Source organism: Balaenoptera physalus, assembly GCF_965194825.1.
Source record: "Balaenoptera physalus genome assembly, chromosome: 3".
Lineage (NCBI taxonomy): Eukaryota > Metazoa > Chordata > Mammalia > Artiodactyla > Balaenopteridae > Balaenoptera > Balaenoptera physalus.
Genome location: NC_138890.1, coordinates 150437652 through 150457266, shown reverse-complemented (window position 1 = coordinate 150457266; position 19615 = coordinate 150437652). Strand labels below are relative to the sequence as shown.

The 19615-nt window shown below is 43.1% G+C and overlaps 2 protein-coding genes across 5 annotated transcripts in view; both read left to right on the top strand.

Annotated features, from left to right (window-relative positions):
- SUB1 (SUB1 regulator of transcription) overlaps positions 1–19615 on the top strand; it is a 354409-nt gene that overhangs the window by 307197 nt on the left and 27597 nt on the right. The gene's annotated exons all lie outside the window — the stretch shown is intronic.
- LOC309656866 (uncharacterized protein) overlaps positions 1–19615 on the top strand; it is a 41115-nt gene that overhangs the window by 15638 nt on the left and 5862 nt on the right. Inside the window, exon 4 of one of the 4 annotated variants that reach the window (XM_082453890.1) lies at positions 6232–8392. The exons of the other annotated variants lie outside the window; for them this stretch is intronic. Coding sequence (XP_082310016.1) covers positions 6232–6252 — 21 coding nt within the window. The 3' untranslated portion in view covers positions 6253–8392. Of the gene's footprint in view, positions 1–6231; positions 8393–19615 lie in introns of those variants that run through there. 4 annotated transcript variants of the gene reach the window in all.

The following is a 19615-nucleotide window of genomic DNA, read 5'->3' as shown; positions in this document are numbered from 1 at the left end:
GGGAAAAGAGAACTGACCCCATACATGCTTGCAGGGCCTGTGTTTGTCCCTCAAGTCCTTGGGGAGTGGTGGGGAGAGTTATAGAATATAAGTGGTGAGATTCTTTTCTGCAGCCATGGGGAACTTCTGGTGTTCAAACTAGCATGGCTTTGATCTCTGTTACTTAATAATAAGAAAGCAGGTCTAAAGTAGAGAGATAGGAAAAGACTGACTTGTGGGGCTCTCCAGACATGGAGAATCATCAATTGCATTGAAAGATCTAATGGTTGGAGTGAAGCCAGCAGTGGCCAGTGGACTGTAATGCCAGTGGATCCAGAAAGAGACCCCTGACGATATGGTTGCTGAACTTTGGTCCTGGACCGGAGTGAGAACCCCTAAGGCCTGAGGGGCGGGATAACCATTAAAGTCACCAGCCCTGTGGCCAGACAAACAAAGACAGCATCTCTCAGAGCAGTGGCACCCAGACTAGGGTCTTCAGAAAGCTCCATCAGCATCACCAGGGGAAATTTGATAACAGTGACTTCAGTGCCTACCTTAGAGAGGCTGATTCATCAGGGCCCAGTAGAGAATATTTTTAAAAACACTGTTTGGGCAATTTTTGACACGCAGTCAGTCAATGCCTTAGCACACGATTTGCCAAATTTTTAGCAGAAAAATACATTTACTAGATAAGTACTTATTGAACAACTACCGTAAGCCATGTATTGTTCTAAGTCCTGGGCAAGCTGTGAATAAGACAGATTCCTGGAGTTTTCGAAATATGAAACAAATAAAAATGAAGAGTGGATTTTTCAGGAATTTGAAATATTCATTGTTTGGCAGAAAATGCTGTTTTTTGGCTGAGCGTCTGAAGCACCACCAGATTCTGTGGCACATAGTCTCAGTAACATTGTCACAGAGGCCCGGGAAGCAGATTGGAGCAATAAAACTAGCCCAGGTGTCAGTTTCTTGGCCGATTAGGTGGGGACACTTCATGGTCTTATTCTGTGCACATAAAGCGTGGGATACAGTACACAGCCTCCAGAGGGCCCTCGTGGCGTTTTTGTTCTCTTTCCCTTCTCTTTGCTTGGCGGCAGGTTAGCTGATCTACCGGGAAACTAGGAGGAGGAAACAAGAGCATAGTACCTGGAAGTGTGTTGCAAGAGAGATCTGCAGATCAAGTGGGGTGATGAGGAGAACAAAATGCAGAGGCCGAGAAAGGGCCCAAGTGCTACCGTAGCAAGGAGCGCTCATAGAGCCAAATGGCGCAGCTGCTGTGGGAAAGAGTCTGGGAGCTCCGCAGAAAAGTGAAGCATAGTGTCACCAAATGATGCATCCAGTCCATTCCGAGTTACATATCCAAGAGAAAGGAAGACACACATCCACACAAAAACCCGTGCACCAAAGTTCACAGCAGCAGTACTCACAACAGCCCCAAAGTAGAAACAACCTAAATGTCCATCAAGTGATGAATGGGTGAGAAATATAACATATCATACAGTGGAATATTATTCAGCCATAAAAGGAATGAAATACTCATATATGCAACAGCATGGATGAACCTGGAAAACATTACAGGAAGTGAAAGCAGCTGGTCACTAAAGACCACATGTTGTATGATTCCATTTATATGAAATGTCCAGAATAAGAAAATCAAAAGAAGCAGAAAGTAGGTGAGTGGTGTCCAGGGACTGGGGGAAGGAAGGGATGTGGAATGACTGCTATTGGGCATGGGGTTTCTTTTGGGGTGATGAAGATATTCTGAAATTAGTAGTGGTGATGGCTGCACTATCTTGTGCATATATTCAACCCCCCTGAACTGTACACTTTAAAAGGGTGAATTTTGTGGTGTGTAAATTAAATTCTTAGTCTTTTTTTTTTTAATTTTATTTTTATTTATTTATTTGTTTATTTATTTATTTTTGGCTGTGTTGGGGCTTCGTTTCTGTGCGAGGGCTTTCTCTAGTTGTGGCAAGCGGGGGCCACTCTTCATCGCGGTGCGCGGGCCTCTCACTATCACGGCCTCTCTTGTTGCAGAGCACGGGCTCCAGACGCGCAGGCTCAGTAGTTGTGGCTCACGGGCCTAGTTGCTCCGTGGCATGTGGGATCTTCCCAGACCAGGGCTCGAACCCGTGTCCCCTGCATTGGCAGGCGGATTCTCAACCACTGCGCCACCAGGGAAGCCCGGTGTGTAAATTATATCTCAATTTAAAAAAAGAGAAGAGCAACTAGGGAGAATAAAGACAACCCATGTTCTGTGGCTAAGAACTAAGAAGATGCTCAGAGCCTTTTGCACCGCTGGTAGAACCCACCAGAGGCTGCAGAAAGGGACCCAGGGTTCAGATGACAAACCTGGTGATTGCCTTTCTTTGCTGGGGCTTGAAGAATTTATCAATGTCTCAGAAAAGAGGGATCAGTGATTCACAAAACTATGCCTGTTATAATAATCATTTTTTTCTGGGCCTACATTGTTTACATATGTTTATATTCCAGCCTTTGGAATGGTTTGTTAATTTTCAAGTACTCAATTTTTCAAAGACCCGGTTCTAGAAGCCCATTCAGGTTGTTAGAGGAGTTGAATGCTGGGTCTGGTGCAGTACAGGTTGGTGGCCTTGGGGACTAGACATAACCTTTAATGCTAGCCCACCAGACACCAGGGTACAGGCCTTGATGGTAGAGAGTGCTCCTTGAACAAGTCTCATAGGCTCCTGTTGGGTGGATGAGGAAAGTATTTTCAGGAGAAGCAACTTAAAATTTACATGCTGTATGAAAATGCATTAGGGAGACAGAAGGTGTTTTTAAGCATGAAACGCTTGGCTCATTGATGGGAATAAAGGCCTGTCAGTGCGTCGTTAATTCCACGTTCTGGCTCCTGATTGCCTTCGGGTTTTCTCCCGTGGATGGTTCTGACAATGTGCCATTTTACTGAATGTGTCACTGTCACTTCCAAGCTGCCACATATGCTCTGCTACACATCTGGGATTATTGCACAGGTTTGCAAAACCGATTAAACCAAAAAATCTTTTGAAGTTTGCCTTTAGCGTTTTGCAAGGAGGTTGCTCACCGTCTGCTTGTTTATACTCTCTAGTGATTGTTTTGCACATTATCAATGAGTAGCATGCAATTACATCATTATAATGACAAGTAGTAAACTGAATATCCAGCAGGGTGTTTGTGGGGGAAGAGATGTACTCTCTCTCTAGTCCTAGTGCCCTGAGCAGACTCCACAGTCAGACAAGCCAGTGGCTTCAGGGAGGTGAGGGCCCTGTGGTCAATTGCTAAAGCCTGGGGATTCTGGAAACCCTCACCAGGCCATTAGGCAGCAAATCTCAAAGGCTGATGGGACTGCCAGACTGAGGTTTGCCAAGAGGGCCCATCTAAACCTCTTGCTACCCATATTTCTGACCCAAATTATTCAAGGTAAACCTCCTTTCTGGAACTGACCCTGAATTAAAATGATCCCAATGATCTGGATATAATCAGAATCTGATTTGTTCATTCATTTTTCAGAAACAGCTTTACTGAGATATAATTCATATACCATAAAAGTCACCCTTTTAAAGAGTACAATTCAGTAGTTTTTAGTAGTTGTAGTTTTTAGTTTTAGTAGTTTTCCTAACCCCTGGAAACCACGAATCTACTTTTTGTCTCTATGGATTTGCCTCTTCTGGACATTTTAGAAACAGAATCATACAGTAAGTAGTCTTTTGTTACTGGCTTCTTTCACTTGGTCTAATGTTTTCAGGTTCATTCATGCTGAAGCATGTATCAATACATTTATTCATTAAACATTTAAAAAAATTGTGGTAAAATACATTTAACATAAAATTTACTATCTTAACCATTTTTTTAAAATGATTGCATTTTTTTTTTAAGATTTATTTATTATTTATATATTTTATTTATTTTTGGCTGTGTCGGGTCTTCGTTGAGACGTGCAGGATCTTTGTTGAGGCATGCGGGATCATTCGTTGCAGTGTGCGGGCTCTTTGTTGTGGTGCACGGGCTTCTCTCTAGTTGTGCGTGCAGGCTCCAGAGCGCGTGGGCTCTGTAGTTTGCGGCATGTGGGCTCTCTAGTTGAGGCACGCAAGCTCAGTAGTTGTGGCACACGGGCTTAGTTGCCCCACGCCATGTGGGATCTTATTTGCCTGACCAGGGATTGAACCTGTGTCCCCTGCATTGGAAGGTGGATTCTTTACCACTGGACCACCAGGGAAGCCCCCTATCTTAACCATTTTTAAGTGTGTTGTTCAGTACTGTTAAGTACATTCACATTGTTGTGCAACCAACTTCCAGAGCCCTTTTCACCTTGCAAAATTGAAAATCTACACCCATTAAAAAGCAGCTCTTGGGGCTTCCCTGGTGGCACAGTGGTTGAGAATCTGCCTGCTAATGCAGGGGACACAGGTTCGAGCCCTGGTCTGGGAAGATCCCACATGCCGCGGAGCAACTAGGCCCGTGAGCCACAACTACTGAGCCTGCGCGTCTGAAGCCTGTGCTCCGCAACAAGAGAGGCCGCGATAGTGAGAGGCACGCGCACTGCGATGAAGAGTGGCCCCCCGCTTGCCGCAACTAGAGAAAGCCCTCTCACAGAAAAGGAAGACCCAACACAGCCATAAATAAATAAATAAATAAATTAATTAATTAAATTAAAAAAAAAAAGCAGCTCTTCATTCTTCCCTCCTCCCAGGTCCTGGCAACCACCAGGAGAAACCAACTACCAGAAACCATTCTGCTTTCTGTCTCTATGAAAATGACTACTCTAGGTGCCTTATATGAGTGGAATCCTCCAGTATGTATCTTTTTGTGACTAGCTTATTTCACTTAGCATAGGGTCCTCCAGGTTCATCCATGTTGTAGCATGTGTCGGAATTTCATTCCTTTTTAGGGCTGGATAATATTCCACTGTATGCACATTCCACATTTTGTTTATACATTCATCCATGTTGATGGACACTCGGGTTGCTTCCATCTTTTGGCTATTGTGAATAATGTTGCTATGAATACGGGTGTACAAATATCTGTTTGAGCCCCTGCTTTCAACTACTTTGAGTATATACTCAGAAATGGAATTGCTGAATCAGATTTTTAATTTTTTGAGGACCCACCATACTGTTTTCTAGAGTGGCTGCACCATTTTATTTTTCTACCCATAGTGCACAAGGGTTCCAGTTTCTCTTATATGTCTCCAGCACTTATTACATTTTTGGTAGTAGCCATCCTAATGGGTGTGAGGTGGCATTCATTCACTCTTAATGAACATTTGACATATCACGCAAGGTGGGTGGGAAGGGGGCTGTCAGTAAAGAAAACATGTGAACAAGATAGTAAACATAGTCCTTGCTTCAATCTTAGAATCCATTTAGGGAAGTAAGATCATAATTTTAACTTCAACAATTTTAAATTAATTACTATGTGCCAGACACTGTGCTAAGTTCTTAATGTGTTTTCTCTCATTTAGTCCTTTCAACAGCCCTGTGAGGTAGATATGTTTGCAGCCCTCTAAGAGGGCAGGAAACTGGGACACCCCAGTGATTTGCCAAATGTCTCCAGGCCAGAGTTCAAAGCCTAGGTGAGCTACCCTCTCACTCTGGAGCCTCTTTGTTAACCAGAGGATGAGGTTAGCCTGATCTTGCAGGGCTGGAGGGACTGGCCTGGCCTTCAGAGGTGAAGGACAGACAGTGCCAGGGCCCACATTTGACACATTAATTATCTGCTGTAATGCACTTTTATCCCACTATCTAGAACTAGAGCACAATTTATTTGTAAGTAGGAAGGGATGGAGAATTCACCTAGATGCCCTCCATTCTCTCCATTGCTATTTTTACAGAGGAGGGAAAAAGGACCCCAGGCCTCTAGCTTGTGTCTTAACCAATGTCATATAGATACACACAAGGAGAGGTGGGGGACCAGGACCTAAACGTTGGCCTATTGACAAGGCTGATTCTTGCTTAATCTAGGATTGTATTGTTGATTCACTCTTCTACCGATATATATGTATTTACCCTGTGAGCCATTTCCTTCCTTCTTTGGTCAGCTATCACAGAGGTACCCAGAGGTGAATCATGATGGAACCCATTTCCCTATCTCAGGATTAGACTAGGGTTGGGAGTGTGACCCAATTCCAGCTGAGAAGATAAAGGGGAAGTCTGTTGATGGGCACCTGGCAAAAATCATTTTTCCTTTAAGAAAAAAATTGGAGCCTATCTTGCAAAACTCTTTTTTTCCTTATGCCTCTACTCTCCTTCTCAGAGCACTAGTGTGAAGATGTAGAGCTTGGAGTTGTAGCAGCCGCTACATGACAATGAGGTGACAAACCTAAGGACAAGAAGCCGAAAGGATGTTAGAAAGAGGATGTGTCTTGATGACAGCAGATATCACTGAGCCCCAAAACCAGCTCCAGGACTGCGGACTTCCAGACTTCTTGTTATTGCAGATGAACCAAGGTCTACAAGGCTTAAGCCACCGTTGCTCAGGAATTCTGTTACTTGCAGCCAAATATATCCTAACTGAATTATTCCCCAGCTGGGTTTTAAGTTCCTTGAAGCAGGGATACTGTATTAAATTTCTTTGTATCTGTCATAATACTATGGAAGGTTTTCATCCATAGAGTAGGCACAAATATATTGAATTAATACATGAATAGACAGAAGAATAAAGAACAGCTATCCAAAATGCTCCCTCGTAAAATAAGGGTCAGGTTGGCCATGGATTGGGTGAGGCATCCTGCAGTCAGAGGCCACGTGCCAATGCGCTAATGGAACCAAAGACTCTTAGAGCTACAGACCGCTGGGCCTACCCCTATCATTTCACAAGCAAGGAAACTGAGGCCTAAAGATGTAAAATGCTTAACTGACATTTGTCAGTGACAAACATGGGGCTAGGTTGCCCTGCTCCCGGAATAGTGGTCTTTCTGTTACATTGTATTTCTTATCTTGGCTGGTGAGCCCAACCCAGGCCCCCTCATCCCAGAATAACTCCAGGCTCCTCACAGTGGCACTGCAGTAATTCTTGGCTTAGAATCACTTGAAGGCTATAGCTGACCCTCCTGACTTTGAACAAGTGACAAAGGCTAGCAAGCCCACATGCAGGAGTGGTTTGTGCAGGCTTTGTGAGCACTTGGGAAGGAAATGGGGGGCTCCAGTAGGACTTGTAGTTGTAGAGCAGGCTCGAACAAAATGGCAGTGGAGGGACTTCCCTGGTGGCACAGTGGTTAAGAATCCGCCTGCCAGTGCAGGGGACACGGGTTCAAGCCCTGGTCTGGGAAGATCCCACATGCCGTGCAGCAACTAAGCCCGCGAGCCACAACTACTGAGCCCACGTGTTGCAACTACGGAAGCCTGCACGCCTAGAGTCCGTGCTCCGCAACAAGAGAAGCCACCGCAGTGAGAAGCTCGCGCACCACAACGAAGAGTAGACCTGCTCGGGGCAACTAGAGAAAACCCGTGTGCAGCAATAAAAACCCAACGCAGTCAAAAAAAAATAAATAAATTTATAAAAAAAAAAATAAAAAGATGGCAGTGGACAAGGCATGTGGAAGGCAGAACCTCCCATTTACCCATGGGTTCCCCAAACCCAGACCATTACAGAGAGGCTCCCTGGAGGCAGCTGCCTGTACCTCAGCTCTGATTCAAGTCTTATTGAATCTGGTCCCGTTCCACTAGGTAGGATTGTAGGACTGCCGTGATGGTCAGTTTCATGCGTCAACCTGGCTAGGCCATGTCTAGGTCAAACACCAGTGTAGATGTTGCTGTAAAGGCTTTTTTAAAATTAATTAATTAATTTATTTTTGCCTGCATTTGGTCTTCGTTGTTGGGTCTTCGTTGCTGCACGCAGGCTTTCTCTGGTTGCAGCAAGCGGGGTCTACTCTTCATTGTGGTGTGTGGGCTTCTCATTGAGGTGGCTTCTCTTGTTGCAGAGCTCAGGCTCTAGGTGCGCGGGCTTCAGTAGTTGTGGCACTCAGGCTCAGTAGTTGTGGCGCATGGGCTTAGTTGCTCCATGGCATGTTGGGTCTTCCCAGACCAGGGCTCGAACCCATGTCCCCTGCATTGGCAGGCGGATTCTTAACCACTGCGCCACCCGGGAAGTCCCAAGGCTTTTTTAAGATATGATTAACATTTAAATCAGTAGACTCTGAGTACAGCAGATTACCCTCCATAATGTGGGTGGGCCTCATCCAATCAATTGAAGGCCTTAAGGGCAAAGACAGAAATTCCCCAAGGAAGAGGGGATTCTGCCTGCAATCTGCCTTTGTACTCAAGACTGCAGCATGGGCTCTTCCCTGGGTCTCCAGCCTGCCTTGCAGATTTCAGACTTGCCAGCCCCCAGAATCGCGTGTGCCAACTCCTTAAAATAAATCAATCTCTCTCTGTCTCTCTCTCACTACTCTTTCCCTCCCACTCTCTCTCTCTCTCTCCATACACACACACACACACACACACACACACACACACACACTATTGATTCTGTTTCCTTTGGAGAGCCCTGACTAACACAACTACCCTAAAGTCCAAGGATATATGGCTTTTGTGCTCCCTATTACACGGTGTTAGGGAGGATATTTACAGCTGGTGGGAGTGGCTTAGCTCTCAGGCCTGGTCTCACTGGGGACAAGCCTGCAGGAAAAACCAACAGGAGGCATGGAAAGAAATACAGTGCACATTGACAGCCCAATTTAAACAGTACCAGGAATCTTTACAGCAGCCTGCTTTGAAAGAACCTTCTTTTTAAAAATCATGTTCTTTTTCCCCATTATAGCTTTCTGTCTATTCATCCTTCTGATGCTGTTTTTCCCACTCTTGTGGGGAATCCGCCATATAGCAGCCCCCCTCCCAGGCTTACTTATGGGGTAGAGTGCCAAGGCAACAACGGTCCATCTCTGCTCTATACTAGAGCTCATCACCAGGCCAGCTGTATAGGAGGCAGCAGGGGAAGTGCTTTAAGGATGCTCAGAGGCCTGGCTTAAAGCAATTTAAATTGATGTTCCTGAGAGGAGAGAGCTGCAGAGTGGCAGCTGCAGGCAGAATCAGGAAGGGAGGAGATTGGGCTGGCACAGGGGGCGGGAGGGAGAAGGTGGGCTTGGCAGGCCTGGGCCCCTTTTTGAGCAATGTGATTACCTTGAAAGCCGTGAGACAGGACACAGGGGCTGCAGAGAGGGCAAGTCTGACAGGCAATCTCTCCCCCTGCACATCCTTTCTGGTGATAGAGGCGGTTAAGGAACCATTATCCCTGTACCATCATGGAAGACAGATGCACAAGGAGTGACACTAATCACTTTCCTGCCTTATTGTGAGCATCTAGTGAAATGACTGTGTCGAAGCACCCGAAGCTATACCAACGCCATCCATTTTAATATTACCTTTGGTACCCCGAGGAAAACTAACTCCTGTCGCTGGATTGCTATAGCAACATACAAACAATACTATCTATCTATCTAATACTATAAATATAGATATGTACTAATGTATCTATAAAGTTCAGCACTTTAAAAAATTACCACCTAGCTGATGATTTCCATTGAAATTCTCTGATTTATAAATTTTGAAAGATTATTAGTTGTAGCTGTTGACATCATTTTTCAGACAAGAAGTGTAGGATGAGGGAATGTTTGCGGTGCGTTTTTGTGCATGGAGCAGTACGTGGTGTTTGGAAGTCCCTCTGAGGGGATAGCAGGGCCCCTTACGCCTTCCTCCTCCACTCAGTCAAAGATCCCATATAATATGTAAAATAAACACTTGTAGTGTTCTTTTGGATATCATTTTAGGATGACTAGAATGATGAGTTAGTTACTGTTCAGTGATATGTCGTCGTAAAGAATGCTATCTCCTTTCTTCGCATTCAGAATTCACAGGAACGTCCTATAATGGGAAAGTCACTTTGCTTAAGTCAGCTGAAGCCCTGACAACCCCCTAAAACTGGAATTCTCAAGCAGGGACTATTTTGCCCTACCCCCCACTCCTAGCGGGGGGATGTTTGGCAATGTTTGGAGACTTTTTTGGTTGTCGTGACTGGGGAGGGCGGCCATCAGCGTCCAGTGAGTAGAGCCCGGGAATGCTGTTCAACACCCTGCAATGCACCGGGCAGCCTCCAGAGCAAAGGTTTATCCAGCTCCAAATGCAACACTGCCGGGGTTGAGAAAACCTTCCCAAGAACAAATCAGCAATCCTTCATAGCGGACCCTCTTCCCAGTCCTTGTGGGAAACATGAACTTAAAGTGTAATTACAAACTTGTCTGGCTTCTCCCTTCCTCCTGCATTTCTGGCCTCTCTTCTCCTTTCTCCAGGACAGCCTCCTCAGCAGAAACTGCCAGTGTTTAAAAGGAATAAAAACAAATACTCTTATTTAGACTTTGATACCTTTAACCCTTATGTCTTTTTCAACTTGCTTTGTTTTGCCACTGAATCAACAAAGGAGCCGCGCACAGGCAGTCCTCGGGATCAAGGTCATGTGGGGGTGTGAGCAGCCAGCCTTCCTACGTGCCTCCCTCGGTCCTCAAAGAGAAGTGTGCAAGGGTCCTGCAGGCCCCAGTGCAGGGAGGAATCCATCAGGCTGGGGCTTCCTTTTACGTTTTTTTGGGCTGCGTTGGGTCTTCGTTGCTGCACGTGGACTTTCTCAAGTTGCGGTGAGCGGGGGTGGGGTGGGGTGCTGCTACTCTTTGTTGCGGTGAGCGGGGGCTACTCTCTCGTTGAGGTGTTCGGGCTTCTCATTGCGGTGGCTTCTCTTGTTGCAGAGCAAGGGCTCTAGCCGTGTGGACTTCAGTAGTTGCAGCATGCGTGCTCAGTAGTTGTGGCTCGTGGGATCTAGAGCACAGGCTCAGTAGTTGTGGCCCATGGACTTTGTTGCTCCACGGTATGTGGGATCTTCCTGGACCAGGGCTTGAACCCATGTCCCCTGCATTGGCAGGCGGATTCTCAACCACCGCACCACCAGGGAAGTCCCCTTTTTACGTTTTTTGAAGGCACTTGAACCTTGAGGAAAGTTAACTTAAAGCAAATGGCAGGAGACATCCAGCTTTTGTTTGAGGGCTCCCCTGGGTGAGGCGATGCCTTGCCTCATCAAATTGTCTAGACTCAGAAATAAAGGTGTCTGTCAGGAGTCATGATGGGGGGGAGGTTGATAAAGTATACAGCTTAAATATCTTTCTTGACATTGCTCAGGCCTGGGTATACTCCTCAAAGCCTAAGCAAGCCTTGCTTATCTAGAAATTCCCAGGGCTGGGACCAGGGTAAGAGAAAGTGAGGTGTCTAGGGCACAGAATTAATGGACGCACTCAGTCACAGAGTCCTGCAAGTTCAGGTTCAGGGCAGCACCAACCTGAGAGTGCCCCAGGCACCTCTCTTGTTTCATTCTAGTCCTGACCCTGAGGTTCCCCAACCTTCACAAGCTGCCTTACGCCATTGGCAGAACATCAGAGGATGCTTATAAGTAGACTTCCCCAGGACTGTGAGTGATCTCAAAACTCCTTTTGTCCAGCTTTGGAGATAAACCCTAACAAGGCTCTCAGATTCTTCCTTCCAGCTCTGACACATCCTATTCTTCGTCCAGGATTATTTTACTTGGTTCCCTAAGATGTCTGTATTATCTTTCCATTTCCAAATTGTTTATACTCCTCTTTCTGACTATCCAAGCAGTATCTCTCTTTTGATCTTCTGAATCCCTGTGGTTCTCAGTTTATTCCTTATTCAAGGCATTTGCCAATGTTGTCATCCTTTTCTTCTTGCACTTATTAATTTCGAACTTACTACTTGTAGTAGGCTAAATAATGGCCACCAAAAAAAATCTGTGTCCTAATCCCTTGAACCTGTGACTATTTGTAGTAGGCTAAATAATGGCCACCAAAAAAATCTGTGTCCTAATCCTTTGAACCTGCGCATTTTACCTTACGTGGCAAAGGAAGGGACTTTGTGGGTGTGATTAAGTTACGGATCTTGAGATGGGAGGTTATCCTGGATTATCCGGATGGGCTCTAAATATGATCACAGGTGTCCATATAAAAGGAAGGCAGAGGGAGATTTGACTACAGAAGCCATGTGATGGTAGAAGCCAGAGGTTGTAGTGACTTGAGGAAGGGGTTTGAGCCAAGGAATGTGGGCAGCCTCCAGAAGCTAGAAGTGAGGAAAACAAGGAAACAGATTCTCTCCTCAGAGCCTCCAGAAGGAAACTGCCCTGCCAACACCTCGACTTTAGTTCAGGGAGAATTTCAGACTTCTGGACTGCAGAGCTGGAAGAGAATAAATCTGCGTTGTTTTAAGCCACCAAGTTTACGGTAATTTGTTATAGCAGCAACAGGAAACTAATACACTATCCTTGTATTTTAGTAAATCGTTTTACTAGACCATGCACTCCGTGAAGGAATCAGCATAGTCCAGGGTTAAAAGTACTGGTTTGGAGGCAATCAAACCTGGGTTTAAATTCTGGCTGACCCCTGTAGTAGACTTTTGCCAATGTTTGGTCTACCGGGCTTTTGAACTTTCTTCCTAAATAAGGCAGACAGTGTTAGTTGTTCATTTTCCACTTTTCATTACAAACAGAGCTCTAATTTTGTATATGGTGGTAAATGTGACTCTCTTAAAAATAATCACGTTTCACAGTCTCCCCTGAGGCTACAAGCAACCTCTTACCAATGGTCATCTCTGGGAGGGATTTCAGAGAAAGCTCTTTAAAAAGGGGTTGGGGGGACTTCCCTGGCGGTCCAGTGGCTGAGACTCCAGGCTCCCAATGCAGGGGGCATGGGTTCGATCCCTGGTCAGGGAGCTAGATCCCACATGCATGCCGCAACTAAGAAGTCCGCATGCTGCAACTAAGGAGCCGGCGAGCCGTAACTAAGACCTGGTGCAACCAAATAAAGATAAATATTAAAAAAAAAAAAAAAAGGGGGGTTGGGGGTTGATTTATCTGGCATGCTCCTTTGTCCTTGGACTTATCCTTCTTAGAATGTCACATGCTAAAGATGGTGGAGTGGAAAGGTAGACATATCTTGGGTCCCTAATGGAATCATGGAGACAGTGTTCCGGCCCTGGTCTTCTTACCTCCAGGTGTCTTGCTTCGTGAGAAGAATAAGCTCCTTCTTTGGTTAAGCCCCTGTTTTTGTGTTCTCTGTTTCATTAACTCTATGATTCTTTATTTCTTCCACTCTTGTGGAACTTATTCATTTCTATCTCTGATTCTAGTATTCTAGTACATTGTGCATGGGTCTCTCACCAGGTTCTAAACAACTTGAAGGAGGCAAATTACCAGTGGGTAGGAGCCCAGGCTCTGGGGTCCTGTAGACCTGGTGTATCGGTTAGGATGAGTGGTGCTAGGTGCCACAACAGATGAAACTCAAAGTCTTTGTGGCCTCAACAATAGAAGCTTAACTCTTGGTCCTATGAAGCCCTTTGTGGTACACACTGTCACTCAGGGAACTAGGCCCTTACTGTCTTGTAGCTCTTTACAAATGCCTAATCTTGTTAGAGTGGTTTTCTGATGTGTGTAATTAAGAACTTGGATAGATAGAGCTACTTATTAGATTGAGTTGTAAGAAACTGACATATGAACACAAAAGTAGCCTACAAAATGGCAGTTTCATATGATTCTACCTAATTTTATATGTGTGATTTTAAGCAAAAGACTCTCTACATCCATTTCTTTAGCTGTAAAATGGGGTACTCATACTCCCTTCCTCTAGGGAGGTTATAAAGATTAAATAAGAGGGTGAATGCAAAGGACACACAGTAGGAGGCTCAAAGGATTAATTATTTTTTACCCAGTGCCTAGCACAGGATCTCTGGCACATACTAGCTACTCCTTAATTACCTTTTTAAAAATTGAGATATAATTCACATACCATAAAATTCACCCTTTCAAAGTATACAGTTCAGTGGTTTTTAATGTATTCATAAAGTTATACAGAAATCATCACTAACTCCAGGACATTTTCATCATCCCCCAAAGAAACATTTTACCCAGTTAGCAGTCACTTTAATTATCTCTTGAATGAATAAACTTCGTCTAAAAATGGCTGAGAATATCTGGCTCATAGGACTCACTCAGTATTTATTGATTTTATTGGCACCTACTATAGAGTTAAAGAACAGTCCTTGTTTATTCAACAATTCGATAACCTAATTTAGTGTGTGTGTGTGTGTGTGTGTGTGTGTAATCACAAGCATCCCACATTTAAGCTCAGGAAATCAGATTCTCCCACACCAGAATAATAAAAAGACAAAATAGTAACAACAGCCATAATGATGTTGATAGTAATCCTGGCTGTGTATTGAAGACTACATGAGGAAGGTGTTGTGATACTGTGAGGCTTCGGGGCTCTCCTCCTCCACGTCGGGGAGACAATTCCCCAGGGAGGTTGCAAGGAAGAGCTCCAGTTTCTAGATTCTTCTCACCTGCGCTGACCTCCTTCTTATTCTCCCGCTGGCAGTCACTGCAGCTCATGTGGCTGCAAGAGAATAAACGGAACCAGTATTCAGGAGGGTACCTCGAAAGCTCCTCAACTGTATTAATCTTACACTTCAGAACATTTTATAAATAGCTCTGTTTTGGGCACACACAAAGAAGGGCAAGTCAAAGTGAAAATAGCCTACTTCTTCTTCTTAGCTAAGAATGCTTACTTTCCACACCTGTCAGACTGGACAGGATGTGTCACTGGGGAAGTTTGCCTGATTCTGTTCAGAGTGACAGCTGCAGAAGCAGATGCATTTTTGCCTACTTTACATTCTTAAAGAAAGGTCATCCTGGAAAACAGCCCGATTTAGTGTTTATGTTACTCTGCTCTGGTGATGGTTCCAAAAGGTTAATCACTGTACTATACTTATTTTGGAGACGGTTCATTGCTCTTATTTCGAAACAGCCCAGTTCTCTTTTGCACCTGTTGTGGCTACCAGGGCATCGTTCCGGGGTGGGTCCTTCCTTAAAAGTGCGAGCTGCTGTCACCTTAGAAGGAGCAAGAAATACTGTGCACTGCATGAAAATTGAAATATAGGCATACCTCAGAGAGATTTCGGGTTCAGTTCCAGACCATAGCAATAAAGCGAGTCGTGTGAATATTTTGGTTTCCCAGTGCATATAAAAGTTATGTTTACACTATACTGTAGTCTATTAAGTGTGCAATAGCATTATGTCTAAAAAAGCAATGTACATACCTTAATTTAAAATACTTTATCGCTAAAAAATGCTAACCATCTGAACCTTCAGCAAGTCGTAATCTTTTTGCTGGTGGAGGGTTTGAAATATTGTGAGAATTACCAAAATGTGACACAGAGACATAAAGTGAGCAAATGTTGTTAGAAAATGGCACCAATAGACTTGCTCAATGCAGGGTTACCACAAACCTTCAATGTGTAAGAAATGCAATATGTGCAAAGCACAATAAAGCAAAGTACAGTTAAACTGGTTATGCCCGTAGTTCCATTATCTTAACACCTGATGCCTGAGAATGAACAGATACAACAAAGAAAACTTTGTTTAAAAAGTTTAAGAAAAAGAAAAGTTTAAAGTTTAAAGAAAACTTTAATTGTGGATGTGACCAGTCTAACGGCAAAACATTAAAAAAAAAAGGAACAATCAAAATAAAACTTACACACCAGACAAAGAAGCAAAAGTGAAAATAAAAACAGCCCATGGTGGATCCAGCCAACTGGTTACACAGTTGCCTGGAATCACACGGAATATCTCGTCTGACCATTGACAGAGCAGGAAATTGAGGCTCAAAGGGGTGAAATGACTTGCCCTATCCCTTTTCTGGTCAATATCACTTTTGGCCTCTGGACTTGGCTCTTTAGCATTTTTCTGTCGCTCTATACAGCTCCACATGTATCAATTCTGAGTGACAATAACACAGAGTTTGGGTACCTGTAACCCTTCTTACCTTGAATTCAGCTGGCTTAGTACTTATATCCAGCTGATGAAGTCTGGAGCAGCCCTGAGTAGGTTTGGGAATCAGGTGGCAATAAAAACACTCCTTGGTATCATGGACTATGGGTTATGCTTGATATTGGGCAGAGGCAATTGAGATCTAACTCCAGCACCTTTGTTCACCAGCTGCGTGATGCTGGTGTTTACGTGCCCTAGAGTTGCCAAAAACAAATTACACAAACTGCGTGTCTTAAAATAACAAACATTACTCTCTCACAGTTCTGGAGGCTAGAAGGCTGAAAGCCAAAATCAAGGTGTCGGCAGAGCCATGCTACCTCTGAAGCCTTCAGGGAAGAATCATTCCTTGCCTCTTCCAGCTTCTGGTTACTTCTAGCAATCCTTGGTGTTCCTTGACTTGTAGATGTTTTATTCCAATCTCTGCTTCGGTTGTCACGGGGCTTTCTTCTCCATGTCTCTATATCCAAATTTTCTTCTCCTTTTTCTTATAAAGGCACCAGTCATTGGACTTACCTAATTTAGGATGATTTAATCTTAACTTGGTTACATGTGCAAAGACCCTATTTCCAGATGAGGGCACATTAACAGGTACCGGGAGTTAAGACTTGAACATGTGCTTTTGGGGACACAACTCAACCCACAAACTTGTGTAACTCCTTTTGCCAACCTGTCTGCCTTTCCTTTCTTTGTATAAGGGGATAAAATACCATCCTTCCGGGGGCTGATGTGAACACTGGATGAGATAACGTGTAATGTGCCTGGCACATAGTAGGTGCTTTATCAATGACACCAACTTCCCATCAGGCCTCCTTGTTCCTAGAGTCAAGCTCCATGACTAACACATAGAAGGTACTCAGTAAGTTTACTAGTGTTTGGGTTTTCAGATCAGAGCAGTTAATTCCTGGTAGACTAGGCACCAGAGGGCCTGAAGAAGGACCAGCCATTCGTTCTCTAAGTGTCTCTTCACAAAGCATGACTCTCCTAGTCCCTCTTGGAGAATTGCTGTTGAGACACATTTTCTGGTTCTACATCCTTTCTACATCAGATCACAATGGAATATGATCCTTTTTGCAAATCTAAGGTTCTGCTTGGATTTAGCAGCAACACTTTGATATTATATTATGAGGAAGAAATCTCCACTTTCTGTGTAGAGTTGACACAAAGACATTTGCACTATTGAGTTAGGGCTCCTAATTTGGCTTTATAGGTGAGTCTAGGTTCAGAATACTAAAGAATTAATTTAAATTGCATAAATTTTAAAATTGCATAAATGACCTAAAGAAATGTGAATTAGTGTAGTGTTTAAAATGGGCAAATTTTATTAGAGAACTGTCCTGGAGAAGAACTGTTCAAATTCATAGATGAAACATCTCATTTTAAAAAAAGATCTAGATCTTCAGAGCAAAGAAATTAGTAGTCTGAGTAATGAGTAATCTGCTAATATTTTAGCAGAATCTAATATGGTAAGATGTCTCTAGAAGTTTGTTTGGAGGCAAATTTTAAGCAGCAACTAAAAACAAGGAAAAGCAGAAAAGTAAACAGTGGAGTAATAGAAAGGAGAATTGTTGAGGAATTTGTTTCATAATTATGACAGTTGATGTTCTTTTAGAAAATACATTTAAAAAATTATCTGGACAGAAATTATTTACCAATGTTTTTTAAACCATTTAAAATAGCTTTTTATTTATTATTATTTCTCTAAAATTTTTAAAAATTTAAAATTTATTTTATTGAAGTATAGTTGATATACAGTGTTGTGTTAATTTCTACTGCACAATAAACTGATTCAGTTATACATATATACATTCTTTTTCATACTCTTTTCCATTATGGTTCATCCGAGGATATTGAATATAGTTCCTTGTGCTATACAGTAGGACCTTGTTGTTTATCCATTCTATATATAATAGTTTGCATCTGCTAACCCCAAACCCCCAATACATCCCTCCCCCACCCCTCCTCCCCCTTGGCAACCACAAAAGTCTGTTCTCTATGTCTGTGAGTATGTTTCTGTTTTGTAGATAAGTTCATTTGTGTCATATTTTAGATTCCACTGACTTACTTCACTTAGTATGATAATCTCTAGGTCCATCCGTGTTGCTGCAAATGGCATTATTTCTAAAATAGCCTTCTAAATAGGGTGAGAAAAATCATTCATGTTTTTCATCAAAAGTAATTAAAACAGAGATGATGGTGCTGATTTCTTCACCTTGTTATGTCCCTCTGTGTGTAGGTCCATGTTTTCCTAATTGGTTCTATATCCCAGTCTGACTTAGTTAGACATACTTATACTTGACTTTCCAAATTCAGCATCATTGGGGATATAAAGCCTAGATCCTACTGTGGAAGAACAAAACTATTTAGGTCTTGCAGTCTAGGCCTGGTAATCTAGCAGAAGTCTCTGAGGGATAAGGATGTCCCTGTAAGGTGTTACTAAAAAGTAGGCCTTTTTAAAAACAGAGACACGAGAAGCTATACACTTGTCTTGCTTGATTAAACATAGCTACATTTTTGAAACTGAAAGTAATGAGCTGATTTTTTCAAACAACACATGTTTACTAAAGAGACAGTGATGTGAAAAGACCACAGTTCTGAATGAGATAAAGTGGCATTGTCATCTTGACCCTGGGCTGTTGGTTTCTGTGATGGTCCAGAGTCAGATATCCTATGTAGCTATCCTGAACTCCAGTATTCTGAGGTGTTGTCAGATTGGGTTATTTTGAGTTTTCTCAACACAGGTATCATTCAGCCCTGAGGTCTCGGGTTACGTGGCTTTGCAGGGCTGTTGGTGGATTGAGTTCTTGTTTCAGCAGAGACCATGACAGTATTTGATTGTCTTTTTAATCACTATTCCTAACTTGTTGGCTGATACAGTTCATGCTGTGCTTCTGGACAGTCTCCCTAGGGATGTGATGGTTACCCAGCCAGGTGAATCCTAGCATTGGGCCCCAGCTAAAGAGGAGAATGCTTGGATTAGATTTTCATATTGGTTTCATTGACTGTCACAGGCATAGCAACAGAGGATGCATGTTAGGTTTTGAGGACTTCAAAAAGTTTACCTAAGCAAGATGACATCTAAATGGACCGTCCTCCACGGTGAACCCTTGGGAGGTTGTTGAAACACTGATAACGCATCTATAATCACCTTTTTTTTTTTTTTTTGAATTGCCAGCAGGGCCATTAATGATCCATATAAAAATATCATTTTGTGAACGTCTTAATTACTTGTATTACTGATCATGGATCTGAGAAATTTTTTTGCCGTTTACAAATATAAATTGACCTCAAAAGCTAAAGATTTCCTGTCACAAGTGACATATAAAAAACCATGCCTCAAGCTCTGACAGTTATTCTTAAAACAGAGTTCTAAAATTCACTTTGACCAATGTCAGAGTCATTGCGATGATTATGTAGCTTTAAAGAAGATGACTTTTGAAGGGGAAAACACTCAGTTGGATGTAAGTTATGGCATATTTTCTAGAAACGAATTATATTGTTTTATTGAACATTAAAGAAGTCAGGTATAGATAGTAAGATGAGTTATGCTATTCACCTAGTAAAAATGGGATGTTTATTTTTGCCATTATACAATGCATTCTTCTATAAAAGGTGACAATGAAAGCTGGATCTAATGAAAGTTGGATCTAAGGATAGCTCTACTACCAAGTTCAGAAAATTCACCCTAGGGGAAAAATGCTTAGCAGTTTGTATTTAAACAGCTTTCTTAAATATATCCCTGTTACTCATTGCATATGACCTTACATATAATTCA